We start from the raw sequence: 19,791 nt of genomic DNA on the forward strand, positions 1-19,791 counted from the left end.
AGGCCCCAAGAGCTTGTTAAAATCTCTAAAGAGTTGAGGAGAAGCTCTGATCAGATGAGCTTTAGAAGACTTTAGAGGTCATGAGTGGTGCAAATGTATCATTCGCTCTTTAGTCAGAATGTCAAGCTTGCTGTTTTTCTCTTGCGTGCGTGAGTGAGTGAGTGAGTGTCTGTTTCCAGCCGCGCCATCACTTTCCGTCGGCAGCCGTCATCCCCCTCTTTTTCTTTTTCACCTCGTCTATCTCTTCTATCTCCTCGCTCACTCACTCACTCTCCCACTCTTTAACCTCTTGTGTGTCCCCCTTTCTTTTTTTGTCTTTTTTTTTTTGGTCTTGTATTTTCTCTCCTCTGCCGCGAGTTCCTATTCTTTTGAGGCTTACTTCCTGTTGTGTTGCAGGATGTGGGGAGGAGGTGGGGCTTCGGGGGTGTGGCTGTCATGTGCGAGTGAGAGAGAGAGAGAGAGAGAGAGAGAGAGAGAGAGAGAGGGAGAGAGAGAGAATGGAGGGAGGGAGAGTGATTCTCTGAACCATATGATTTAATACACTCCTCCTTTTTGGTTAGAGAGAGACGGAGAGAGGGAGAGTGAGAGTTTTCTCTTTAACGTAGCGCGCGCACACACACTCTCACACACAGACACAGATATGACCAAGACAGCAGCAATAGCAGCAAAGGACTTCTCCAGTATGTGGTTGCCAGGTGAGTGACTGTCTGTGCAGCCCTGTCTTTGCTGGCCCTCATTTACCAAGACCAATTAGCTTTGCGTGAGGGAGAGGGCACTGTTGTGTGTGTGTGTGTGTGTGTGTGTGTGTGTGTGTGTGTGTGTGTGTGTGTGTGTGTGTGTGTGCATGTGTGTGAGTGTGTTCGAGAGAACTGTGTCGGCACTGTTGATTAATGCCACTGGGTCTAACAAGCCCCGGCTAATTAGAGAACATCAAAGAGTGAAAGGGGGTGCGAAGAGAAAGATGCGGATGGATGGAGGGATGATGGATGGAGGGACGGATGGATGGAGGGGTGGACGTCTGTCGCAGGCAGAGGGAAAGGTCAGACACCTCGCCAGCCCATAGAATGCCTCGCTGAGTGTGTGTGTTAAGTGAGTGTGTGTGTGTGTGTTTATCCTGAGCACTAAATGCTTAAGAGGAGAATACAGTAAAAAGGTTTTTTATGGATATTCTGTGGATATTTTTCATTTGTGACGATAGCGCAGCTTTTCTTTAAATTGTTTGTGTTCAATTTACAGAGATTCAGGCTTCTAACTTTTCTCCCTGTGCAACTTTGAAACCGGTGTTAACTTTCTGTGCGTGGGTGTGAGTGTGTGTGTGTGTGTGTGTGTGTGTGTGTGTTTGTGTATTGGATCTGTCGGGGGGGTTGCACTGAAATTTGCTTGATCAACTCTTAATTTAATGTCGTTTAATTCAAGACACATTTTTCAGAGCACTCAAAAACAAAAAGAAACTTCTTCGAAAAATAAGACAGATCATCAGAAAGAGGAAATGCCTAAAATAATTGTCATTCTCAGTAAATTGATGTGAAAAAAAAAACAAAGCCCACACTCTTCACCTGGGGCCTTGTCTTAGTGGTCACCTCAGGGCGAGAGGGGTGACAGATGCAGTCACAGTTGACCGACATCGACTCTCAGAGAAAAAGTACAGCAGCCGGCTGTCAGCTGACTCACAGATTACCAGAAATAAATGGTTTAAATGTCAATTAGCTCATAATTTTGCTGTGCTGATGTGATTTCTAAAACGTTGACAAGTGCCTTTGACGAACTTTGTTGAATGAGGAGTGATTCATGGCTTAGAAAATCACTGACTCACTTCCTAACCTGTTGTGGTCAACGCTGCGACCTTCGCTAAGTTGCTCGGACCAGACTGACACATCGTCAGCATCAAACTGAGGCAATGAGGAAAACACCACAATGTAAATAAAACAAAAGGTTCATATTAGTGCCAGAAAACTGTCTGTATAAAATGGATTATTAATTTTTTTCGTGTTTCATAAATGTTTAGATTTTACTTTTTGAGTCATGTGTGACTTAGCAGTTTAAAAGTTTTGTTTATTTAGGCTCGAATTATAAATTAATTAATAGGAAACATAATTGGGGCTCTTCCCTCCAATTTTTGATCAGTGGTGCATTATATATTGTCATCTTGCCTCCTGCATTGATAACCCTACTCACTGCTCACATTGCGTTACTTTACAGATTTATGTAAGTTCAGTGTAAACTGTCAGGGGGGCTGCTTTTCCTTCTATTTACAAGGGAATAATAAGCTCATTTTAAGTCATTGGCTGACAGCACAGCCAACAATGTCACAGCCTTGATGGTCGGCCGCTGCTGCTGTGACATCTCGGGTTGTCTTGCTATATTCTTGAATTAAATTCTTGAATTCTCGTCCTGGTTTTTTTGTCCAGCTCCTCGTCTCCTCAAATTTTGAACATACCTAATTTCTTCACCCTCGTCCAGACGTGCCGAAGCCGCCGACTTCTTTGACGCCCAGTTTTCAGATGGAAAATATTTCTTGTTTGCTTTTGAAAATCCGTCGTTAGAAGACGTGATGACTCCAGTTCCCAGACACCCCCCTTGGTGCTGGGGTTGTGTCCTGAATCAGGAAGTGGGGTGAGGGGTTGTGATAGTGGTGGTGGGGGGGGGGGGGGGGGGGGGGGGGGGGGTTCAGGATGGTTGCAGCGGAGTTTCATCTCAGCCAAAATACCCAGAGGAGAATAACAGAAACAGTCCACACTGAGCACAGACACTGTTGTTCCTCGTTCTTTTTTTATTGCATCACTTATTCATGACACAGGATTATACAGCATTAGGTCTGGTCTGTTTAAGAAACAGTGAGGGTGGTGTAGCTGCCTAGTCTCAGCAGGTTAAAGATAAACCCAGAGCTTTGCTGTAAGATTAGCATACCCTGTAACAGCTTAATGATGGACGAAACGTGGACATAGTGAAGTAAACTCTATGTTGGAAAATAGCTTCTCGTGCAAATTAAGTTTTTTACACATAGATGAGCGAGAGATGCTGCTTCTGTCTCTCAAACTTTTTCAGACAAATCAACTCATGGCAGAAGTAGACAGCCACTGCTCGCGTGTGCAGCAATGTGTAGTAAAAGTGAGAGAGGTCTTAAAAGATAAAGTGAAAGAGAGAGAGAGAGCAGGCTAATATTAATAGCCTCGCTGACAGTAAGTGTTGGGTTTAGCACTCTGCGTTCAACCCGGTACAAGGGGAAGTCGGGAGGGGAAGTGAGAAAAAAGACACAGCATCTTGATATACTGTCCCACCACTGTATTACTGACCACATTATCCACCATGCTACTGTCTGTAGGCCATTTTGGACCATGAATCAATACACACCTTCCCCGGGTGTCCCGCGAGCGTGCAGTGCAGTACTTTGGGAACTACATATTACGGCTGTTTTATGAGCTGGCCAATCATTTTATATGGTGGATTTGGCTTTGGTGTTGTATGCTGCACATGTTGATGATTTCTGATGCCACAACTCGGCCCCATTTATTTCTGTTTTGCATGTAAATGCGTGCATCTTGAGCGAAAGACGTTACACATTGGGTGCGAATTCTGCGGTTTTTAAAGCCAGAAATTGGGCAACACTGGACTCTTTAGGCCACATCCTATAGCTAAAACCGGACCCCCTGTAATGCTGGAATAACCACCAATTGACCCTAATAATAGATTAACCAGATGTTGCATCCTCATCCTGGACGGTGACCGAATTAACTCTTTTTTGCAGAAGTCCATTTATTTAAGGGAAATCCTGCGGTCGGTCTGTGTGTGTTCCCTGACCCCAGGTTATAACCAGTGTGGCAGCAGAGTGGAGCTTTTCTAGCCGATCGCCACTTCCCCCTTCCTCTCAAGAAACCGCATGTACCAAAGTCCACTGTTCTCACATCTGATTCAACCAGACACATGTGTTTCTTGCCGCTTTTGAATGTGCGTTCAGAAAGGGAGTGGTTCGGGTTTTTTTTTTTTTTTTTTTCATCTATAAGGTCTTGCCTTTTTATAATGACTGCAGTGGATTGATGGTTTTGTTGTTTAGAAGTGGCATCAGGTCAGCGGTGGTCAGTGGAGCGGGTTTGTCATCTTCTCCGTGTGTCACTGCTGCCCCCCAATGGTGAAAACCATGCTTGACCAGTCGCAGAAAAAGTCCAGTTCAGAGTATATTCTGTGGCTGTTGAATCGTGTTTATAAAAAGATCAGTAATAAGCTGATGGGAACGTGAAAAGATCTGCCTTGGTGTCATGAGAGAAAAAAAACAGGACTAAGAGAGGAGAGACGAACGGGGGAGGAGGGGGTGAGGGGGAGAGAGAAAAAAGAGGAGGGAGACTGAGAGTTTATTATGCAGGTGGCAGATATAATTAGTTGGTCGTTGGGCAGATTTGCATGTTTTCACAAAAGGGAAGTAGCTCTGCGTGTCTGCGTGTGTGTGCGAGTGTGTGTGTGTGTGTGTGTGTGTGAGGGAAGAGAGAGAGAGAGAGAGAGAACGAGAGAGAAAAGAAGGTTTCAAATGGACACAACAAAAAGTTGTGTTACAGTTTGTGGTTAGAGGCGAATAAAAAGTCTTGCAACACAAGCGGCTGATTAATAAAACTACACACACACACACACACACACACACACACACACAGGTATATAAACATGCTCACAACCACACGCACGCACGCGCACGCACGCACGTATTCCCTCTTTCCCATCTTTCCTTCGCTCTCTGCCGCCACTCCTTTTGTCACAAACAGTGATAAAGACTTGAATTTCGTGTGTGCCTCCCTTCGCTGCCGTTGCCATAGGGACTGTCCCATTGCAGTACCAACCAGGAAGTGATGTGGTCTCGTAGTGAATGACACACAACATGAGACATTGCTCCCACGTAAACACCTTTTCTAATTTAAGAACAAGCAAACACCTTGAGGGCAACCCACTCTTATGCTCAACCGCTAATTGGAAAGAATGAATGAATGTGGGCTCGATGCGACTTGTGAATGATTCAGCCGCACTGTTTGTTGTACAGTGTGTGTAGGCCTGTAGCCTGTGACCTGAAAAACACTCAACCCTGACCTATCTGAGATCTACACCCCTGGCTGTCTCCTTTTTCGTCATCGAGATTCTGATCACCTGCTTCTTAAATGTCTGATATTGTGCTTCTGTCTGCACTTCTTCTCTGACACAGATTTAAGAGTCAAGCATGCTGACTTGTTTATCTTATCTGTCTTCCTTTTGACAGATATCAGGATGTCAAAGCCAGTAGAGGTGGAGAAAGTCGGGGCTGACTCACCACTGGAGGGCACAGGTAAGATGTGCTTGTTAGATACATGTGTGCCTAGTGTAGAAGTGGCTGTACATGCGTGACACTGGCAGTTTTCTGTGCGTTCCATCTCTCACGTGTGATCGATTTCTCACTTTTTCCTTTCCCTCCTACGCAGATTCAGAGCGGAATGGACCTGAATCAAATCACCAGGTACATCTGACTCCTGTCGTTATTACATTCATCTTCCGACACGTTCACCTACATGGTTGATGCACCGAGACAGATAACAATGACAGTGTGAAGCGCTGATTATTTCCATCATCAATTAATACGTTGATTCTATTTTCACGCATTTCTTCAGTCCATATGATGTCAGAAAATAACAGACATGAGTCTTACTGTCTTATCTTATGCAGTTTTGTGATCTTCATAAAGAGGAAATACTTGGTATCAGTACCCGTCTAATAATGATATTATTGATGGATTTTTGTAACCAGTTTAAAAAGTTTGACAGTGAAATGTATTGTATCATAACTGATGATCAGTGAAACAAATCACTTTACTATAGCTTATTTATTTCTTAATTTCTTCAGTAGAAATATTCCTTCCCCATCGCTATTTAAAGCAGTGAAATACTGGCAGCCAGACAAAAACACTTTCAAGTCCAAGTCGGGTCTCAAGTCAAGTTACATATGTTCCAAACGGTAATTTAAGTCGACCCAAATCCAAGACAAGATGAGTGAAGTCCACATCTCTGGAAAGTAATTAAAAGTATGTGTCGCAGCTTCTGACATCTTGATGTGCTTGTTCTGTTCAAAAACAGTGCAAAATCCAAAAATATTAAATCAGCAAGTAATTTAAAAAAAACAAAAACAAAAAAAAGCAGCAAATCCTCACATTTTAACAATTGAAAGAAAAAAAGACTATAGAAATTTGTCAAATCAGATTTTAACTACACAATTAAAATTGCCCTTAAAATACGAGTGGGGAGGTGGAGAGAGTCTGTAACTCTCAAGAAAGGTGTACAGAAAGAGCAATTACACTCAATTACGAGTAAAAAGGCAATCAGATGTACAAAAGATACACAAGGCCTCACAACTACACTTGTCATATGTGTATTATGAGCACACATTAGGATTATCCTGACACCCCAGGAACAACGCAACTTGATGCATTTAAAGTCGTGTTTTGCAGCAATTTCTCACGTGAAGTTGTGTCTCTTTCTCCTCCTGCAGGCTCAGTCAATGAAAGTCAATCCCTTTCCCCTTTCACCAGCCCTAAGCAGCAAGGTGAGTGTGTGTGTGTGTGTGTGTGTGGGTGTGTGGGTGTGTGTGTGTGTGTGTGTTCATGTTACTGAGCTGCCTGTGCATGTCTGTGGGTATGTCTGGCCCTATGTTTGTGCATCTTTTGTGTTTTAATGTCACACAATAGGTTTTATTGACAGTGTAGCTGCCTCGGCTCTGTGTTCACCGCCGTGCCATCAGTTTCTCTTTTGTCACGCTCAACGTTGAGATGTGTCGACCCCCCCCCCGCCCGCCTTGAATGTAAACAGACAGTCAGTGAGAGTATCATTGCACTCACTCTTCACAAAGCGCATTCAGAAGTGCAATAAATCTATGATACTACAACTCAGCCATCTAAGGTGAAATGGGCCTAATTTGCATACCACATGGGATATGCAAATCAGTACGCTGGAAGAGTCCCCACTTACCCGTTCAAACATGCCCAATCCTGGAACAAAAGTTCATCCCTTTTTGTAAGAAAGAGAGATAGACTAGTGGGCTCTCGTTCCCTGAGACAGCGTGGAGAAACATGTGTGATCAGCTTACGTGTGACTGGCCATGAGCATTATCTGAGATGTTATGTGAAATTTGAATAGTCAACGCTGCCTGCCGTATTGTTAAGTAGCCAGGTAAGCTTATGTAGCCTTTTTGTTTTCATGTGTATAGATGTAAAATGTATTTTTTTTTTAGTGTTAAGGTTTTTTTTCTACTTACTTACTTATACAGTTTTTAACAGCAAAAGTAAAATGTTTTCTGTTTATGCGCATTTTTGTTGCCAAAGCTACTTCGAATTGATTATTGAAATAGTTGTCGCCCTTTCTGATTAATTCTGAGATCTAAGAAATGCAGTTTCCAGTCTTTTTGGTATTATATTTGCTCTCTTTTTCTGTTATTGAGGTCTGCTTTTTACGGGATTCATGTTTTGGACACTTATCTTTTTTATCTAGTGTTCGTCTGCATTAACCGCTCTTTTTTTTTGTCTTGGACACAGACTAAAATGGAGGAGTGTGGTGAGATGTCCCCGGCCCTTCCTCTCTCACACGGCCCGACCCCCTCGCAGACAGCCCTGCAACACACACAGCTCATGCTGACCGGCTCCCAACTAGCAGGGGTGAGACAGATTTACAACTTACGCACACAGACGGACCTTGCTTTGCTTTTACTCTGCTTGCTTCTCTTGTGCTGCTTTTTGAACACTCTCTCTTTCCCTCTTCGTCTCCCTCTGTCCGTTTCCCTCTTTTCTGCGCTGTCCTCAATTTCTTCCCCTCGTCTCTTCTCTTCTCCTCTTTGCCAGCTGACAGCTCTGTTGCCAGCCCAGCAGCAGTTGTTGCTGCAGCAGGCTCAGGCGCAGCTCCTGGCTGCAGCTGTGCAGCAGTCCAGCGCAGCCCACGCCGCTCACGCTGCCCACGCAGCCGCCCAAGCCAATCAGCAAGCTCAGGCAGCCGCAGCAGCAAATCAGCAAGCCCAGCAGCAGCAGCAGCAGGCGGGACAGACAGGGCAGCAGGCCCAATCGCAGTCCCAGGGACAGGGACAGAGCACACAGGAACAGACAGGCCAAAGTGTCCCTGTCCCACCTCCACCGCCACAGCTCACCCTCTCCCAGCCAATCCAGCTCACCGCCCAGGTACTGACTGCCAATCAAAGCCACTTCCTGATGGGCGGCTTGATTGAGGAACCAGCCATGGAACAATTCGTGTTGCGTGTCTACTGTATATTTCATGATTCACAGTTTCCACCTTGCATGACTGCACACACTTTCCATCATGTTTTCTTTCATGTTATGCAGCAACAAAGTTTTTTCCTCCTACTCCATCCTCACCTCAGCTGGAGACACATGACATACTGACACATTTTTTGCATGACTGTGCCCTTTATCTATTCTTAGAAATGATTATACTCTCTCTAATTCGTCTATTCTCTCTCGATTTCACAGGACATCCAGCAGTTGCTGCAGCTTCAGTCGTTGGTGTTGGTGCCCGGCCACCCGCTCCCGTCTCCGGCCCAGTTCCTCCTCCCACAGCCACAGCAGGGCCAGCAAGGTGAGCAGGCCTCTCACTGGAATAGTGTTTTAGGCAGCAGTTTAAGGCAAGAGTTTAACATGTGACTGGTTTTCTCCTCAGGACTCCTATCGACACCAAATCTTATTTCGCTACCTCAGCAAAACCAAGGGAGCCTGCTGTCTGCTCCAACTAGAATGGGACTCCAAGCACAGGTATGAGGAAACTCTCAAGCTTTAGTCAGCGGAAAAGGAAAACTCAGCCTCTGCACCGGTGATAAACAAACGCTCTCTTTCCCTCTCGCTCGCACTTTCATTCCCCTGACGTCACACCTCCTGCAGCGAGATAAGAGTGTGGAGGTGAGCGGCGGAGGCATGACCACGGTGCCCTCAGTGACCTCTCACCCCGAGGAGCCCAGTGACCTGGAGGAGCTGGAACAGTTCGCCCGCACTTTCAAACAGAGACGCATCAAACTGGGCTTCACACAGGTAGGGGGAGACACCTACAGCGGTGTGTGTGTGAGCGTGCAGGTTACGTCACCGCTGAATGTTTCATGTTGCGACTTGTCTAAAACTGTTCTTCCTTCTGTTACCTCTCCACCAGGGGGATGTTGGCCTGGCCATGGGGAAGCTGTACGGCAACGACTTCAGTCAGACCACAATCTCCCGCTTCGAAGCCCTCAACTTGAGCTTTAAGAACATGTGCAAGCTGAAGCCACTGCTGGAGAAGTGGCTCAATGATGCAGGTGAGCTCTCACAAAACAACAGCACTTTAGCTTCTGACTATCATACGTTTAAAGTGCATGCTTGTATGACTCTGTATGTTTGTTCCCCTTCATCAGAGACCATGTCCATAGACAGCACCCTGCCCAGCCCCAGCTCCCTGTCCTCGCCCTCCATGGGCTTCGACGGGCTTCCTGGACGCCGCAGGAAGAAGAGAACCAGCATCGAGACGAATGTACGTGTGGCCCTGGAACGCGCATTCATGACGGTAAGATTATTGTTTCATTAAGAACATTTGAAAAAGCCAATTAAAGATTACCCACCACTCTTAGTTTATTCATACGTTTTTCTCGGATTGATTATTTTTTTTTTCCTGGCACCAACATGAAACAAGTGTGACTGAGACTGATTCATTTAATAACACCTGATCTCAACCAGAATCTTGATGTTGCTTTTATAGGGTTGTTTTTTTTTTCTCACTGCAATATTACAGTGATTGTGTAAGAGCAAATTCGGGTACGGCCGCAGAAGTTTTATGTGATTTTAAATCATCGTCTTAATACTTGCCCTGACGTTTCAATCTGCGATCGACTAACACAACTTTTGAGTTTTCAAGTTAGTGCAGCAGCTTTGCCAACGCTCAGTTTTATGTGCAGGTGATATGTGATATCCTTCCTGTTGCATACTCTGAAAGACAGATATAGTATAAAGAGTGAGAAAGAGCATTGGGGTGGATCGACGGACCCAACAAACACAAGACTTTCACCACTGAGACCGCCGTTTATGTCCCCAAAGCATGATATATACCTTAACTTCCTACGTAGCTTTGTTGCCTTAACTTGCCAAATTTTGCTTACGTATCACCTGCATGCAAAATTGGAGCAGCTTTGGTGTATGTGCTGTACATGATTTGGAAGTTAAAGTCATGTTATTTGTACAGCGACTGATGAAACTGGGTTGCTTTCTGCCAGAGCTGCCCAAAATTCTAACACAAAAACAAACATTATTTACGATACAAATGAATGAAATTACATTTTATGAAGCGGAAATGCTTTTCAAATATGGAGGGTCCTTTATTTCTTTATTTTCTTCAACCTGAGCATGGCAGACAGAGTGACACTTGCAGGAAGTCAGTCAGTTAAGCCAACTTGGGATCCTTGAAATTTCTTTGCATCTTATAACAAACAATACATGTTGACTTTATGCCCTTGGCCCACCACAAGTTGCAGTTTGGGCAGAAATCTGATAAATATTTTCTGGCAAAAGCGCCATAATGTCAGATTCTGCCCTTCCTGTTCAAACAGACGATTCATGTCTTTGTTGCTCTTTAAGGTTAGCATCATGTGTCATGATGACAGTGTAGCACAGCTGAAACGATTTGACCTCCCGTCTTCCTCCCTTCCTGCAGAACCAGAAGCCTACCTCAGAAGAGATCCTGCTGATCGCCGAGCAGCTCAACATGGAGAAGGAGGTGATCCGGGTCTGGTTCTGCAACCGCCGGCAGAAAGAGAAACGCATCAATCCCAGCAGTGCCACCCCTCCCCTGCCCAGCCAGCCCCCCACTGCCCCACCTACGCACAAACCTCCCTGCTACAGCCCTCACATGGTAAATATTCAACCCTGGCACAAATGCATGGCAGTATGTTTCCAGTGTGTGTTTTAATGAATATTCGATAATAAACCCTTGTTTTTCAGTTCTCTGTCCCTCTGTCTCTTTGCCAGATGTCCAGCCAGCTGTCGCAGGCCGTGACCAGTCTCAACAGCACAACAGTGACCACCATGTCCCCCATCTGCCCCCTGACTTCCAGCCTCACCTCCACCCACCCCTCCCTCAGCTCCGCACCCTCCCCGGTGACTCCTCCTCCTCCTCCCCGCAGCACGGCCAGCCCAGCCACTCCCAGCCACAGCACACTCAACCTTAACACAGGGTAAGAGGCCACGAGACGTTCTCAATACAGCACCTGGGATTTACCGATACCAGTACTTCACAGCGGTTCTGGTCAGGGCGTCACTTCACCACTTTAAATCATATTTTCCAAATACCTTTAAAAATATCCAGACTGTCATATAGTTTTATTCTCTTATTTGGCCATGTTTTAAGATATCTGTCTCTAAATTGGGTCAGTGTGCTTCTGAAACCCTGTTCCCCCACATTTTTCTGGCAGTGGAACGTTGCCAACAATTTTTACGTAACTTTCTTAGACTATCCAACATTCACACCCACTTCATACAGCGACTGGCCAGGGAAGACAGTTGGCAGGATTTGAATTTTTCCCTTAAGCCCTCTTTCATCACTTTCGACAAACCATATCTGCCACCTTTTAATGTGTGCGAACAAGTGCAGCACCACGGCTGCCTTGAGGGCGAGGATTTCTGAAAATGTGCCACTTTTTTCCCTCGTTTTTTTTAAACAGTTACTGTCTGCCATCAAATGTGGCCACTCAGAACGACTATAAACACATTAGCCTGAGATTTCTGCCTCCAACCCAACACAGTGAAGGAGAATGGAATGTTGTTTGTGATTTGACATTTAAGAGCAAGTTTTTCTTAGTTTTCTTAATTATGTTTTGTCCCACTCTCGTATTTCTTGTATTCTATGACAAAATGCGACTTTCTCAAGTTGAAAAAAATTCTTTTAAATTGACAAAAGTCAAATGTGTAATTCAAGGCCCAATTCAAGCAGGATCAAAATATTTTACGTCACATGTGTTTTCTGGAATAAGGTTCCCTGGTGGTTCACACTCACCCACATTTGGGTGAACTGACCCTTTATGTGTCACAGCTGTGGCTGGTTTCCTTTTGAGTTATCGCTCCAATCTGAACCATTGATGTCGATTAAAGCCTCACTGATTCCACTCAATAACTGTAGGCAAAAACATTTAAACACACACAACCACACATTTCCATAAACACACTCACCATCAATACTTCACACGCACCATGCTCGGTTCACCTGCAGTTTGTAGTTAGATGATCGATTCACACACACGCTCAGTGATTGTTTTGCGCTCACACACGCACACACACTGATACTCCAACATGCCATGGGGCGCCACCACTGCTTCCCCTGTGCAGCAGTGCTTTATAACCCTGTGTGTGTTTGTGTGTGTGGTTCTTGTGTTTTCAGCTTATGGCGCATGGGTAAAAAGAACGGTGACGTGTCTAACTACATCACCGATTTTGCTGCAAACTTGAGGTGAATACGACATGCCGATACACCCACAGCACAATACACTGTCACGTCAACATAAATGGATAGTAATTTTGGTGTTGTGTAACATTTTCTCAGACGTTTCTTTCTTTATTTCTAACCTCTTGTTTACAGCCGACTGTCTAAGCTAACTACTGCCACTACTTTATATGTGCGGGGCTGAATTTGCCCTCTGCTTGTCCTCGCTGCTAAACCTGCTTTTTTTCTCACCTTTTCTCCTCTGCCTGTCTGTGGTCGTATATATGCTTGCACATGTATGTGTGTGTGTGTCTGTGTGTATGTGTGTGTAACACAACAGGAACACTGTGATGGGAGTTAACACAGGGATGAGCCAAGCCCTCCTAGGTAACAATCCCCTGGCCACGATCCAAGGTGTGTGTGTGTGTGGGAGAGAGAAAGAGACACTGAAGTGGGTTTATTATTAAAAGAAAAAGACACCAAACTGAGAGCTGATAAGCAGAGTTTCATTTTAGAGGTCAAGGCTAACATTTTCTAGAAGAATCTCAGGGTCACGGCGTGCATAAAAATACCCAGAAAAGAGTTTTTATGTTCAGCACGCTGGCAATACATTTCCCTCCTCTCATACACTCCCACACACGCATGAATGCTCAAACTCAGCCACGTACTGTACACAACACATCCCCTCTCACACACCTTCCTACACTTGAGAACGTTGCAAGAATAGCGCAGAAAAAAACGACTCCCGCAGAAATGACCACCAGACAGTCCCGACCGCCACCGTCAGCAGAGCTAATTTTTAATCATACTTTTGCAGTGCAGGGGCGAGAAGGGGGCAGAGAGAGATGCATTAAAAAGAGAAGTGTGATGATGAGTAATGCAGTTATGCATGGTAGGTGAATCAAATCGCGCCCGTTAGACGGCAGGCTGGAGACATGGATGAATAGGCAGTGGAGGGTTTTTGCTCAGAGTACCGGAGAGGAAGGGTGACTTATTTCTCAGGCGTTGCAAAATCGACGTCCACTAATCCATCCCACCAAGTGTCTGTGTGTGACTGACAGCAGCTGCGTTGATGTGTGGGGCCACGTTTTTGTGTTTTTGTGCGTCTGTGTTGTTGCTCATCTCTCACCTTTCATCTCTTCATTTCATCGTCAAGAAAAAAAAAATCACGCCATCGTTGGAGATGTTTCTCGCACTTCATTTAGCCGTTTTGAGGCTTTTTATTCATCTTCATCGTCACCTCAAACATCAGATTTTGGTGTCAGAGTTATATTTTGTATTCACCGTTTCACACCCGCTTTGATGCCCGACACTCACACACCAGGAGATCGATCACTGAGGAGGCAGTTTCTTCACCAAAAGTAGGCTCGACAGACTGTAATGCAGTGCACCCACAAGACATGTTGAGCTTTCAGTAGCCGGGGTGCTAAATGATAAAAAAGAAAAACAAAAAAAGCTGTTTTTCTGTTGCTATGTGTTCAGAAATATTATTAGGCTGCTTTCACATGTAGCTGCGTGAAGCGCCGTTCACATCCAGTCATCAAACTTGTTTCCATAACAACAGACCACTCACGTCAGCTTACCTGTTGCAGTGCTGTATCTGATCCGGTAAGATTAGATATTAGACAACATACGGTTATTCAACGAGCCGTTATCTCTATTTGACACAGTGATGAAATCGTGTTCATTGGAAAAGTGTTTCCCAGCCTGCGCTCCAGTAAACTGCACAGAGCAGCCGTTATCCCAGCACCTCACTTTCCTTTGTAAAGAGGAGGTGACGGTTACTCCCAACGACTTTTGCTGTAAGCAACAAGTTCAGGCGATTTCTCCGGCTTTGCTGTGGACTGAAAATGAGGGAGCCTTACAGAGAGATGATAACTTACATTGAAACACTTTATACCAACAACCTAAAAAGAAGTTAAGTACAAAAAAAGAGTGCGTTTGTTTTCCTATTTGAAGGGTCTGAAGGAAGAGGACTAGGGAGGATACACTTTTCAGCAAAAGATTTACCTGAGAGGGTGTCAAATGAAAACTACGGAACTCTACTTCTGCCAACATTCCTGTTTAATTCAGTAATCCAATAACAAACCTGATAGCCTTGTATCACTCAAAATTTGTAAACCCCCCTATAAGTCCTTAACCATAATTCAACCTTGCCAGACCGGCGATCCAAGAATCATCCTCCATCTAATTTTTGTGGCAATCACTTTTCTAGTTTTTGATTAATCCTGCCGACATAATAACCAACCAATAAACAAACAGACACGGGTGAAAACATACGTAACTCTGATTCTGAAATACTATAAATGTGGAATATTCCTTTAAACTCTTTGTCTTGTCTTTTCCTCCCTCAGCCCTAGCAGCCAGTGGTGGCCAGCTGCCTCTTTCCAGTCTTGAGGGGGCCAGTAAGGTGATGCTGGGGGCCTCTGCGGGCCAGGGAGGAGGCCTCCCCTCCTCCCTCTTCCTCAACCACCCCGCCCTCCTCCACATGGGCCAGAACCCCGGCGCTGGACTGATCAGCGCCGCCGTAGCCAAAGCCTCCCAGCAATCCCCCTTCCCCTCGGCCAGCAGCATCAGTCCCACTCCTTGCTCTCCTTCCCCTTGCTCCAGCCCTGTCTCTTCCTGTTCCTCCAGCGAAATGGCACACAGCCCGCCCTCTCTGGGCGGAGCCAAGATTGAGTGACCGCGCCCAAGGGCCAAATCAGAGAGGAGGAGGAAGAAGGAAACGAGAACCTCGCCTTTCACACCAAAGCTATCTCTTTCTCTCTCTTGCGCTCTTCTTCCGTTATTTTTCTAGCAATGGCTCTCTCTCTCTCCGTCTCTCCCAGTCTTTCGATGCCAAAAATACACAGAATGAAAGAGGAGAGAGGGAGGGAAAGAAGTGAAAGAGGGGAGAAGTGGGAGAAAGGGGAAGATTGAAACCAAAAATCTTTATCTATCCAAACCGACGGGGAGGAGGCAACGTGGGACCTTTTTGTCAATAACACGTGATATCGACATGGCGCCTCACCGTTCTTCCTCTCTGAAGGAAAACAAACCAATGACTCTTTGACTAAGAGATGGAAGAGACGGCGGAGATGCATGTCGGAGTGCATAAACCAAAAATGACAAAAGATAACTTTTAATGTGACGAAGGAATGGTGGCAAGGACAAAAAAAAGAAAACGAAGAGGAGGACTGTGCTTACATTTTTCCTTTTTTTTAATTATCATTTCGAAAAGCTGCGGGTCTGAAGGAAGAGGAGTAGGGAGGATGAGTTTAAACCAAAAATTTACCTGAGGAGGAGGCGGAGGAGGAAATACACAATGACAAAAAGACAAAAAAAAAAACGACAACCATACCAAAATCCCAAATACCAAAAACCAAAAATACGGAGAGAAAAGCTTTATTCAAAGGACGTGTAAATACTGAAGCTATCCAGGACCAGGACTCTACTGCTACTGCTACTGCTACTCACACACACACAAACACACACTCCATTCCGCCATCCACTCATCTTGTTTGTGTCAGCTCATGTGTCTCTCGTAGGTTTTTTTCACGCCCGCTATATTTTGTATTTTTTTTTGGATGATTTTGTAAAAAGATTGTTACCGAACGAGTCAGGAGCTCGTGAGTTCTGCTGTGTCTCCATGTGTTAGTCTCTTTACTACCTCTGGTTCTAAGAGCATAGAATAGTTTCATCCTCTCGACTTTTTATTTCAGATTTCCCTTGACAGAGGCTTGTTACTCAGCGTCTGTTTTTTACATTTTGAGAAGTACAATTTTTTTTTGTTTGTTTTTTTATTATTTATTAGTGTCATTTTACAATCCAGCTCCTATTTATTGTTGCAGCCTTTTTTTTTTTTTAAGTGTTGGCTTTTTGCGGATTTGAGTCGTCATCATCATCGTCAGTGTCATCATCATCGTCTTCATCGCATGCATTTGTGTTGTCAATGTGCTTTTTTTTTTTTTTTATGTGTGACTACTCTGTAGGAACAGAGGCGACAAGGGGCGCAAAGATGCTCACCAAGTGCCATAGATCCAAAATAGAGTTGGCACACTTTACTGCGAGTTGATTTCAAGCTGTGAGTGAATTCATTTAAGGCCTAAACATGTGACATTTTGTGCTCTTAATCAGACCGCTCTTCCCTCACTTCTTAAAGATAACCCATTATCGGTGAGTCCACGGCTAAATGAACATGCCCTGGGAAAAACTTCACACACCGAAGACGACGTTTGTTAAGAATGGCGACCGTTTTGAAAGTATGAAATGGGGCTGTGATTGGAGATTTAAAGTAATAACTGTTGAGACTGAAGGCTAAATAAGTCAATAAAGCCAAGTTTAGTCACAGCCGCCTCTCGTTCCTGCCTCGTCAATCAGCATAGACGCCCTCGACACCTGTCTGTCTAGACATGTTTACTGATATTTGTCTGTTTCCATCATCACTCCATCAGTCACATTTCACTGTCATTTTCCACCTCAGACTGCCATTAATTCTCAAATGGAAACCAAAGCATTCTTAAGGCTGTCTCGAGCTCTTTGTAGAGAGCCTCAGCCAAGACATATGAACACAATAAAGACACAGAAGGGGGGCTGAGAACAGGACTTTACCACTGGAAGCCCCCCTCCCCCAGTGTAATCCCCTCCACCTGGCCCGTCCAAAAAAAAAGTACCCACAGGGGGAAGCTTTATTGAGGGAACTGATCCTTTACTCCGAACCCCCTGGCAGAAGGGTACACCGGGACAGGCGAAGCAGGGACACACTGTAAGTGAAGGGAAGCAGGCGTCACACTTTGTTTTTGTTTGTTTTTTGTAAGAGGATACCAAAAATAAACCCAAACCAAAAAAAAAACACACAACCCAAGGAATGACAGAAGCAAACCAAAAAGAACCCTAAACCAAACGGAGGGAGGGAGGAGAGGAGGAGGAGGACTAAGCGCAGGTGTTGAAAGGCAGCGAAGCATCTGTCCGTCTGTCTGTTAGCTTTAGGGCTGCAGCATTCGCCCCACTCTGAAACTGTGTAGCATGGATGGAGGGATGGACAGACAGGCAGACAGACGGGCAGATAGACAGACGAGTCAGGAGAAAAGGACAGACAATTCCTCCCCTCCTCTGCCTCTCGCTCTCTCCAGCTCAGCTCTCTGGTCCTGGATGGAGCTAAACGCAAATGACCTCACTGAACTGAAATCTTCTAAAAAAGAAAAAAAAAAATCTGTTTTTATTTTTCTGTTGGTTGGTTCTGATTGTTTTAATCTCTGCTGTGTCTCTTGATGCCGTTTTATGTACTGTACTTTAGTGCTTACTACTCATTTGGAATAACGTACTCGCTTACTTACTACAAGAGCTCCTTATTTTTTTCGTAGTCGTGCTAGAGATTTTTATCAGGTGGTTGGAAAAAATACTGTGAAAATTTAGCTTCCAGATTTTTATTAGATAAAGAAACAGACTGTCTTGGCAGAAGAAAAAAAAAAGGACACACAAAAAGCCAAAAACAAAGAGTTGAATAGCGAAACCTTAAAAAAGAAACAACCAAATACTGAACCAAACCAAACACAGTAGAGAGGAAACAGGAGCTGCCTCCTCTTGCACGAGGGCACCGAGATGGGTTAGAGTCAGCTTGTCCGAGGCGGGAGCTGTGTGTTTTTCTGTACGTTACAGGAGGCTTAACGGTGAAAAAAAGTCAAATGTGTCGGGTCTGCAGTGATGTCTTGTCATTAATTTTCGACCCTTCAGGTACAGAGCAGCAACACGCAGCGACCGGCCCCTCGGTCAAGCTGACGGTTTTCCAGAGTTGGACGCAAACATATCCAAAGAATATTTGGTTTGATCCACACCAGAATAAAAACAGTCGAGGAATCATTTCACGAACCAAACTTTAGATTGTGGGGTTCGCGCCGAGGAAGGTGACACCTTCTCTCCACACTGACTCTTAGACGGAATGTATCTGTTAGTGCTTCTATAGATTTTGTAGAAAAAAAAGATCTATGTTCTACTGCTTACTTATCGCTAATGTATTAAAAAGAAAAAAAAACGTACAAAAAAGACTTTGAGAAAAAAAAAAAGATCCTTAAAAAACATTGATGATAATAACTTGATTTTAGACCAAAAATTTTAACTATCTCTCTTTGGACTTTTTATTTCTCCTTATTACGATGGTTTTAGACTTTTGATTGTACTATTTATTCAGGGTAGGGTTGATTTATGTTGCGTGTGATCTTTTTTTTTTTTTTGCCTTGCTATTTATTTCTTAATTTATTTTTAGAGGTGCTTTTTTCATATTCTGGGATGTATTTGTGCTGTGGTTTTTTTTTATAATTTTTTTTTTTTTTTGGGCCCCCTGCTGAAGTTCTTTCCTACTTCTTTAAACCAAATAATACCAGAAATGCAACCACCAGGTCCTGTAGGGGCTTGATAAGAGAATAAGGCCGATTGGATGGTCGGCCATAAAGATATTCTCTTCCTCACTGGGACAACACTCCTCTTAAAGGGGAGTGGAAGCTCACGGTAAAGAGAGGCAGCACTGTGTGGGCGAACACCTCATAATTTACAGGACTTTTAAAGAGATAAAAAAAAAAAAAAAAAGAAAGAAAAAAGTGAATTTGGTATAGGCTTTCTGGACAGACATGCCTTTGTGTTTCCTAAGACGATTTGTGTGTGAAAAAGTGCCTGAGTTACAGCGTGGAGTGTTCTTTGAGGCGCAGTGCTGCTTCTGTTCTCTATATTTTTCTCCACAGGGAGAACACACTGAAAGCTTTACAGCTACACAACCAAAAAACACAAAAGAAGAAGATCAACTGGGGCTAAAGTTTTTTACATGATAGAGAGAAAAAAGGAGGCAAGAGAGGAGAGGGTGATTTCTGATTCCCAGCCGCAAATTGACCTCTAACTTCTCGCTCTGTCTCTTCTTTCTTTTTTTTCTAAGAACTCTTTTTGTTTCCACTTTTCTGTAAGTTGGGTTTTCAACTTGTTTTCTTCATCCACTGTAGGATGTAAAAGAGAGATAGTTCATCATATACCTCATATTCTTCGATGATAAACCAAATAGATGAATGCTTTAAAATGCGGGGGTTCAAGTGGGGATCGGGGTTGCGCGTGGTTGGTGTGTTGGTGAGGACGGGAGCGGACACAGCAGGTCAAAGGTCGTTGTCCTAGTGGAGAGAAACACGCAGGTGTGGGTCTGATCTGTGAAGACCATCCAATAGATTGCAGTTTTTTTTCCTCCATGGCACTGGTTCATGCTCCTGTCCTCAAACACACACACACACACACACCTTGTCCCCCTGGAAAACACCCCCCGCCGTCTGTGTTGAGCTTTGAACACAGCCCTCTCCTCTGTATCTGACCCTCGCTGCCACCTCCCCGTCAAACACGGACTGCAGGTTTA

General features: G+C 44.5%; 1 protein-coding gene across 3 annotated transcripts in view; it reads left to right on the plus strand.

Moving 5' to 3' along the window:
* Window positions 1–18,971, plus strand: part of pou2f2b (POU class 2 homeobox 2b) — a 44,019-nt gene extending 25,048 nt beyond the window's left edge. Inside the window, exons 2-16 of one of the 3 annotated variants that reach the window (XM_030394655.1) lie at window positions 5,234–5,299; window positions 5,433–5,467; window positions 6,493–6,546; window positions 7,532–7,651; window positions 7,835–8,164; window positions 8,474–8,579; window positions 8,661–8,752; window positions 8,879–9,025; window positions 9,141–9,282; window positions 9,379–9,527; window positions 10,668–10,865; window positions 10,982–11,187; window positions 12,387–12,455; window positions 12,769–12,842; window positions 14,783–18,971. In XM_030394655.1, coding sequence (XP_030250515.1) covers window positions 5,234–5,299; window positions 5,433–5,467; window positions 6,493–6,546; window positions 7,532–7,651; window positions 7,835–8,164; window positions 8,474–8,579; window positions 8,661–8,752; window positions 8,879–9,025; window positions 9,141–9,282; window positions 9,379–9,527; window positions 10,668–10,865; window positions 10,982–11,187; window positions 12,387–12,455; window positions 12,769–12,842; window positions 14,783–15,111 — 2,117 coding nt within the window. In that variant the 3' untranslated portion in view covers window positions 15,112–18,971. Of the gene's footprint in view, window positions 1–519; window positions 696–5,233; window positions 5,300–5,432; window positions 5,468–6,492; window positions 6,547–7,531; window positions 7,652–7,834; window positions 8,165–8,473; window positions 8,580–8,660; window positions 8,753–8,878; window positions 9,026–9,140; window positions 9,283–9,378; window positions 9,528–10,667; window positions 10,866–10,981; window positions 11,188–12,386; window positions 12,456–12,768; window positions 12,843–14,782 lie in introns of those variants that run through there. The other 2 variants (XM_030394658.1, XM_030394656.1) reach the window with 2 other exon arrangements.
* Window positions 18,972–19,791: the final 820 nt, after the last annotated feature.

The sequence above is a fragment of the Sparus aurata genome, chromosome 17, assembly GCF_900880675.1.
Source record: "Sparus aurata chromosome 17, fSpaAur1.1, whole genome shotgun sequence".
Classification (NCBI taxonomy): domain Eukaryota; kingdom Metazoa; phylum Chordata; class Actinopteri; order Spariformes; family Sparidae; genus Sparus; species Sparus aurata.